This window comes from Marmota marmota, unplaced genomic scaffold, assembly GCF_001458135.2.
Source record: "Marmota marmota marmota unplaced genomic scaffold, marMar, whole genome shotgun sequence".
Classification (NCBI taxonomy): Eukaryota; Metazoa; Chordata; class Mammalia; order Rodentia; family Sciuridae; genus Marmota; species Marmota marmota.
Genome location: NW_026000222.1, coordinates 350,981 through 358,678, shown reverse-complemented (window position 1 = coordinate 358,678; position 7,698 = coordinate 350,981). Strand labels below are relative to the sequence as shown.

Sequence of the window (7,698 nt, the reverse complement as noted above, 5' to 3'; positions counted from 1 at the left end):
TTTTTTTTTTTTTTTTTTTTTTTTTTTTTTTTTTTTTATCCAAAACACCCAACAACTTAGCCCCTGAAATATGTTTGAGGTCTGTTGAAAGTGGTGCGTTTACCTGGTTAGGTACTTTCCCCTTTAAGTTGTTTTCCTCCCTGGAGAATGGAAGGTTTGTATATGGCGCATAGGATGATATTACCCCAAAGCTGATACCCTTTTGTGAGCACAAAGGCAGGCTGTGTGCACTGGTCGAAGCCTGGCCTCCCTCCGGTCCTCAGCTATGGCCTTGCCCTGGCTCTGGAGCAGGCTTCTGTGGAAGACCGGGCAGGAGCAGGGCAAAGCCCAGCAGAGGCAGCAGACAGTGGCTGCCTTTTACAGTGGGGAGGGGCCTGCTGTGTACCCCCAGGAGCCTGCAGCTTTCTCCCTCAGCTTCCTCTTCCTTCCAACCCCTGCCTGTGACACTTGCAAGTTGAATTTTGCACAAAAAGCATTGATACATTGATTTGATGGGTGGAAATAGTAAGCACAGACATCATGGTATTATTCCCACTTTACTCTCAGGTAAGCTGAGGCCCAGGCCTCAGAAAGTCCAAAATTACTCAGAAAGTGGCAGAATTTGGACTCTGCACTCATACTCTGACTGGGCGGAGGGGCAGGTGCACAGTGACCTGCTCTCACCTGGAGTCTGCATACTCACAGAACTTTTCTCCTGAGGCTCTGTCCTCCTGGTAAGATGCTCCCTGGGCCTACCCCAGCCCTGGAGATAAGTGATACCCTAGGGTCTGGCTCCCAGCTCTGCAGAGCAGGACAGGACTGCAGGGAGTCTATAGTCTGGCCTCTGATTTTTAAGGATGGGAAAACCCAAGCAGACTGGGAGTGGTGAGTTGTTGCCCACAACCATAGCAGCTATCCCTGGGGTTTCCTGGTGTCTCCCTGAACTGTGGGCAAGCCAAGCTGGGCTTCCTATTGGTTCTGTCCCAAATATCAGAGGGCCATGCTTGGGATGTGGGTCATCTGTTTCTCTCTATCCCCCAGGATTCTCTCTGCTGCTTTTTCCCAGTCATCACAAATGTAGCAGTCATCACAGATCTAGTGGCACTTCCTGGCTGAGGAGTCAAAGCTCAGTACCGGCGTTGAAGAGCCTTATCTCTGTTTGAGCAGGGTCTCTGGTCTGGTTTCTGTTCATAAACATTCCTCACAATGGTGATGGCTTATGACTTCTGTCTGCCTTTATTTTATTTTTGGTACTGGGGATTGAAACCACGGACACTTAGCCACTGATCCACATCCCCAGCCCATTTTTGTATTCTATTTTGAGGCAGAATCTCACTGAGTGGTATAGGGCCTTGCTAAGTTGCTGAAGCTGGCTTTAAACTCGCAATTCTCCTGCCTCAGCCTCCTGAGCCACTGGGATCACAGGCATGTGCCACTGCGCCTGGCTGCCTCTCTCTCTTTTTTTTTTTTAAGTGGAAGAATGGGAAATGTGTCAGCCTGTGGAGTTATTTTTAAGAGGCCATTATTAAAACCTCAAGATAGGGAAAGGATTATTTTTTAAAATGGACTCAGGAAACTCCATCAGGTGAAGCTCTGTGGAGCGGAGAGTGAGCTGCTCCCCAAAGCAAGACCCGTTCCCGTATACAGCACAGCCAGTGGTCAGGCGGCCTGCAGGGCTCTCAGTGGATCCACCCTCCTGCAGTCCCAGGGTGGCTTGCCCCACAAGAATGTGCTCTGCAAAGTGGGACTTGGGCATCGGCCCCCGGAGCATCCAGCTTCGGGCCCAGCTTTCTTCCAGGAAGATGCCCAGGGGACAGTGGAGGCTGGTGCTAGGTGCCCATGGGGTGAGGGGAGCAATGGCTGCCTCCTCTCCCTTTACTTCCTGCCTTGCACTCACGCTCACTTACACAGCTATATTTCTATTCATTTTTATTGGCCCACTTTTCTTTTTGGTGATGGCGTCTCTTGCATGGTAAGTTCAAACTCTACCCTGGAGCTCCATCCCCAGCTCTTGCCTTTTGATGCTCTACCTTTTCAGTCAGGCCCCACCCTTTATACTTGGGGTGGACTGTGGGTCTGAGCCTGGCTGTCCCCAGGGTCCTCTGGAGCAGTGTTAGGCTCCATTGCTAGTTCCTCGTTCTTGAGTGGATACAAGGCCTTCCCTTTTTATGTTGTAGCCCCAGGTTCCTAACACAAAGGCCATTAAAAGGCATTTGTCCAGGCCAGGTGTGGTGGTGCACGCCTGTAATGCCAGCGGCTCAGGAGGCTGAGGCAGGAGAATCATGGGTTCAAAGCCAGCCTCAGCAAAAACGAGGTGCTAAGCAACTCAGTGAGACCCTGTCTCTAAATAAAATACAAAATAGGGCTGAGATGTGGCTCTGTGGCCAAGTGTCCCTGAGTTCAATTCCCAGTACCCCACAAAATAAAAAATAAATTTATAAAAAGACACCTCCCAGAACTGGACCACAGTGTCCACAGGGCTGACTTGTCTTTCACTCTCGCCCCCAGCAGTGCTCAAGAGCAGGCTCTGGCCTCAGGGGGTCCGCTGCGCCTGGGCCCACAAGTCACAGCCAGGGGTGCTGCTGCTGCATGTGTGAGCTGGCCTCTGTGCCAGCCACAGACACTTAGCTGTGTGTCTCCTGGCCCAGCGTGCTCCTGCCAGGTGCTGAAATGGGACCCTTTGCTATTGAGGAGTGGGGTTGGACCTTTGGGATCAGGAATTGCACAGCTGGCTGTCTCTGCTGCTGGAGGTCCCTGAGTTCCACCAGTGGCCAGCACAGTCCCTCTGCCCAGATGTGTGCAGATGAGCTTTGAGTGGTCTTGCCTTGGCTGGTGTCCGTAGTTAGGCTGGGGAGAAGCTGGAGCTGGTCAGAAAGGTCAGATTCTGCTTCCAGAGAGAATTCCCCTTCCCAAGTCTCCTGGCTGCCAGAATATTCCTGGTGGTTCTTACAGCTGCGTCCTTGCCAGTCCTGGCCATGGCTGGAGGTGCCTGTCACAGCTAGGTCCCCTGCCTGGCTATGGCAGGCACTCTGGGAGCTGTGCTCTTTGCCCTTGAGGGCCACTCAGTGCAGTCATGGTGAAGGGTGACAGAGGCCACCCGGGAGGGTGGGAGCTCTCCTTCCTCACCGTGATGGGAGCCAACCTTGAGAGGTGCTTGTAGGACAGGTGCTGAGGTGTGGGGTCACTCCTCCTGGGAGAGCTGTGTCATTAAGAGCCTCCTCCACAGATGAGAAACCCCAAGTCACAGGGAAAACAGCCACCTGAATTGACAGTTGTGGGTGTGACCATGGCCTGTGCCTTAGAGGTGTGTGACTGGCCATCGGTCGCCTTGGGGGTGCCAGTGAAGGCCTGGGCTGCTGTGCTGCACATTTCTTGACGGTCAGTGCTTTCGGGAAGAGGGCTGCCGGACAGTCGCTGTGAGGTGTGTGGGGGTGTGAGCAAGGTGTGTTGGCAGACAGATTTCTGGAATCCATCTTCTGAGCAAGCCTCACCTTGCAGGACAACCACCTTCTGTGTGTGTGACCTCTCTGACGCTGCCCATGCCAGGCTGGCCCTCCCATAAATCCTGGACACGTGCGGCCCAGGTGCCTGTCCTAGCTGCTACCACCCAACCTGGGCTGTGACTTTGGAAAGGGCTCCACGTGTCCAGGAGCCTGGGGGCCCCGCGTCACGCGTGAGGTTCAGCTTGCTGTCGCCTTCCAGCCGCGTCCTCCACACACCCACCAGCTGCCTGCCTGGCATCCACGGGGGGTTCTCTGCCCCACATGGGACAGAGCTGACTCTAGTGCAGCACCAGGAATCTTGGGGCACTGGTGCACCTGGAGTCCCCTCAGCCTTTTGGGCTGGATGATCTGGCCCTGGCATGGGGCCTGATTAAACCCTGTGGACAGACTGCCAGGGTTTAACTCTGACCCTTCAGAGCGAGGCAGAGGCCCGGTTAAGAGGGAGGAGAGGGGCCTGGAAGTGGTGTCTGCTCGCTGGGCAGACCAGCACGGGGGGCCTGGGCAGCGGGAGGAAGCTCCCAGCCACTGTTTCGGCTTCTGTCCACTCCCAGGGAATCCCACTTTCCCCCTGTGCATCTGCCTTGGTCCTCTCCAGGGACTGAGGGGTGAGCAGAAAGGAGAGTGTGGGCACCTGTGGCTTCAGGACAGATCTGCACAACCTTCTGGCTTGAGGTGACACAAACCCATTCTCTTCTGTTTTGAGAGGGTATAGATCCAGAATAGCCTTTTCCTTAGGTCAGCTCTTGGCCGTCCTGCCTACGTCTGCCGCCTGTGTCCCCCCGGCCATGCCACGCAGAAGTCACGGGGCCTGCAGGTGTGTACACTCCCAATTCCACCCTCATATCTGGGTGTCATGTCGCTCTCCATTTTTTCTTCTTTTATTTTTTTTTTCCTATTTTTAAAAATTATTTTTGGGACAGGGTATTGCTGAATGGCCCAGGTGTGCCTGGGACTTGTGATCTTCTTGCCTCAGCCTCCTGAGTGCCTGGGACTACAGGTGTGTGCTATGGCGCCTAGCTCATTCTTGATGCATTTCCAGGAAATTGTTGGATACCCATCAATCTATTTCCCCTAAATACTTCAGCATGTGTGCTGTTAACCAGAGCTTAGCGTTTGTTTGTAATTCCTTCTTTTGATGTGAAATTTACATATGATGGAACATGAACCCTGCCACACCTTCCTTGATAGGTCTCTGCACCCCACCCTCTGCTGTCAGGGCCCCACTACACCTGTTGAACAGTCAGAACCACCCCAGTGGTCAGAACCACCTTGTGCTGGTCCCTCCCACGGATTCCACTTCAGTAGATCTTTGCGGGGCCCAGGAATGTTCCAGGTGGTTCTAGAATCCACACTCCACGCAAGGTTCTCGAATCCCCTGACTTGGGTCTCCTCTCAGATCCTTGCCCAGTGGACTGAGGGGAGCCCCTGGGGAGTGTGTGGAGAATCGTGCGGATCTCAGCCCAAGGATGGGCAGAAGTGACCCAGGAGGAGGGACACACCTGTATCCCTTTGACCCAAAGAGCTCTGTGTTTGCTGAACAAACAGAGCTTGCGACTTCTGAACCTCCCTGTGGGCGTCCTCCGGCTCCTGAAGGCTGACGCTCCACCTCGGGCCCTACTAGGTTTTGCAGTTAGAGTCTTGACTGTGGAACGAGCTTTTGTGGAAAGCTCTGAGATCACCAACACTGGGTGTGTTTCACTCACCCTGACAGTGATCATGGGGGTGGTGTCTCCCCGTAACAGGGGACCGAGGTGGTGGAGACCCTGGGCTGCTGGGAGCACACAGGGTGTTTGGTTCCAAAGTCTGCTGGCTCTGGGCTCCACCCCACCTCTCAGACAGGGCAGCACTGCACGTTGAATGGCACCCTTTGGCACGAATTGATTTCTTGACTCTGTAGTGCGTCCACAAGACCCAAATTGAGAACTTGCAGAGAGAGTAGCGTCCCAGAGCCCTGTGTTATGGTCCCCACCTACTGGCCTCTTAGCCACAGTGTGAAGTTTCACGCACACCAGCACACAGGTTCTGCTCTGAAACCTAGAGCTGCCCTCTGCCCTCCCACTCCACACCAGGATGCCCTGTTCCTGTGTGTGTGTGTGTGTGTGTGTGTGTGTGTATTTCCAGTGTCTTGTGGTAAGAAGGTGCTACAGTGAGTGGCAGGTGGCGTCATGCCGGGTGGCAAGGCTTCGGGAAGCAGACCTGCTACATTGGAAGGCCGGGGCCGAAGACACAGGCTCCCACCACCACTCCCCTCTGGGGGTCTCACCATAGACACGTGATCTCCTGGGTCCCTGCTGCCTCCGTCTGCTTCTGCCTACTCCAGTGAGGGCAGCTCCGGGCAGTTACACCTGGACTGTTGGGTGGGTGGGTCAGGAGTGTGCTTAGGCTTGGCGGGGACCCAGCTCTGCCGTTTATTAGCTGGGTGGACTCAGGCAAGTCTCTGAGTCTGCCTGAGCCCCAGTTTCCTCACCACAGAGGGGGATTCCTGGCACCACCCCCATGAAGTGGCTGACAGAGGCTGGAATTTGCTGGAGTTTTGTGACAGCCTCATGGAGGCCCGAGCTTGGCCTCCCCGAGAGATCTCCTTCATGCCCCATCTCAGCAGGCCCAGCTTGCTCATCAAACCCTGGAGAGTTCCTAAAACAATTAAGATTCACAGACACTTTGATTCTGGCATGATTTTTTTTTTTTGTTTTTGCTAATATATGCTGAACACAAGCATTGAGAGCATTTCCACAGAGAGCTGGCTGCAGAGCTAGACTGCGTGTGCCGTCAGTGTGCAGAGCTTGGAAGGGCTGGCCACCCTTCCCGGTCAGCCCCTCCTGCCCTTCCCGACCAGCAGCATGACCCAGCACTGGCCTCCAGGAAGCACCTCGGTCCTGGGTCGGGTGCTTCTACCTCCCACGGCTTGGAGCCAGCTGTGGCTGCCGGCTTCCCTGACTGCCCAGCAGGCAGGACGCTGGCCCAGGACAGGAGCCTGTGGCCTGCTGCACACTGCTGGCCTCTCCTGACCTCACCGATGCTGGCCTGGACTGTTCCCATCACCGCAGTGGGTGGCAGTCTCCTTTATCTTGGGCAATCTTCCTGGTTCTTGATGGCGTTTCGAAAGTGTTTGTGGCATTAGCAGATTCGTGCAGAGACCATCCTGAGGTCTGTCTTCCCACGTCCCACCTCTTTCTAGTAGGAGTGAAGGCAATGAGCTCCCATGCCCACTCAAGGCCCCTTGCACGTCGCATGTGTGGATGGGTTTCTGCATCCTGGGAACCTGGGGGGCGGGGGGCTTGGGCAGCAACTGGTGGTACAGATTCTGGGGTCCCCCTGCCTTGCTCTGGCACTACCCCCCCCCCACTAGCTGTGATACCTTGGAGCACAGGAGGTCATCTCTGAGCCTCTGTCTCTTCATCTGTGAATGGGTGCCTGAGCTACCCACTTCCTGGGTTGGATTCGGCAGACATGGATGAGCACCTGCAGAATGCCAGCTCACTACCTGGCGCCACTCAGTCTCACATTGAGCTTGTAGTGGGCCTCAGATCCAGGAGTCGCAGTCCGAGGTGGACATTCCCACTAGGCAAAGCCTGTCGGCTCCCTTGAGCCCAAGTCTCTTCTGACAGTGTAACTTGGAGGCCGGCCACCTCAGTTCCCAGCGTCACAGCTTCTCACTTCAGACCACGGCTTCTTGCCTGCAGACACCACCTACCTGAGCTGCTCCCTCCTTTCCCCTCTGTCTCCAAGCAGGCCTGGACCCACTCACTAGCACTGCTGACCACTCTTCTGAGCAGTCACTGCGGAGCACTGGGGTCTGCCTTCTCTAGTGCAGAAAGGGACAGTCACTCTTGGCACCCAGGTGTCCTGCCCAGAGCTGGCTCCTGAAGGGCCTTGCAAGTGACCTGGTGGCTCAGCTGGCAATGAACTTTCTGGGGTTCCTTTGGAGAATGGGGGGATTACTGTATTTTCCTACAGGGAAATGGGGCTGGGGGCTCAGGGTGGCCATCGCAGCTGCAGGGGTGCTGGGGAGCCGCCTGTCTGTGGGCTCCTGGGGTCAGGGTGAGCTGTGGGAGGGGCAGCAGCCTGTCCTGGGGTCCTGGGGTTGCTGAGGGAACCTGACTCGCTGTCTTTTCTTGCAGAGCCCACAACCACGATGGTGTCCCCAGCCAGCTCAGAAGCTCAGGTACTTAAAACAGTTTTAAAGACGACTTGATACTGTGAAAGTGAACCTGCG

The 7,698-nt window shown here is 55.2% G+C and overlaps 1 protein-coding gene across 4 annotated transcripts in view; it reads left to right on the top strand.

Moving 5' to 3' along the window:
* Spire2 (spire type actin nucleation factor 2) overlaps nucleotides 1-7,698 on the top strand; it is a 47,052-nt gene that overhangs the window by 19,443 nt on the left and 19,911 nt on the right. For 2 of the 4 annotated variants that reach the window (XM_015495928.2, XM_048792462.1), the window contains one exon: nucleotides 7,604-7,647. The exons of 1 other annotated variant lie outside the window; for it this stretch is intronic. In XM_015495928.2, the coding sequence (XP_015351414.1) occupies nucleotides 7,618-7,647 (30 nt within the window). In that variant the 5' untranslated portion in view covers nucleotides 7,604-7,617. Of the gene's footprint in view, nucleotides 1-54; nucleotides 1,118-2,607; nucleotides 2,610-7,603; nucleotides 7,648-7,698 lie in introns of those variants that run through there. One more of the 4 variants, XM_048792461.1, reaches the window with a different exon arrangement.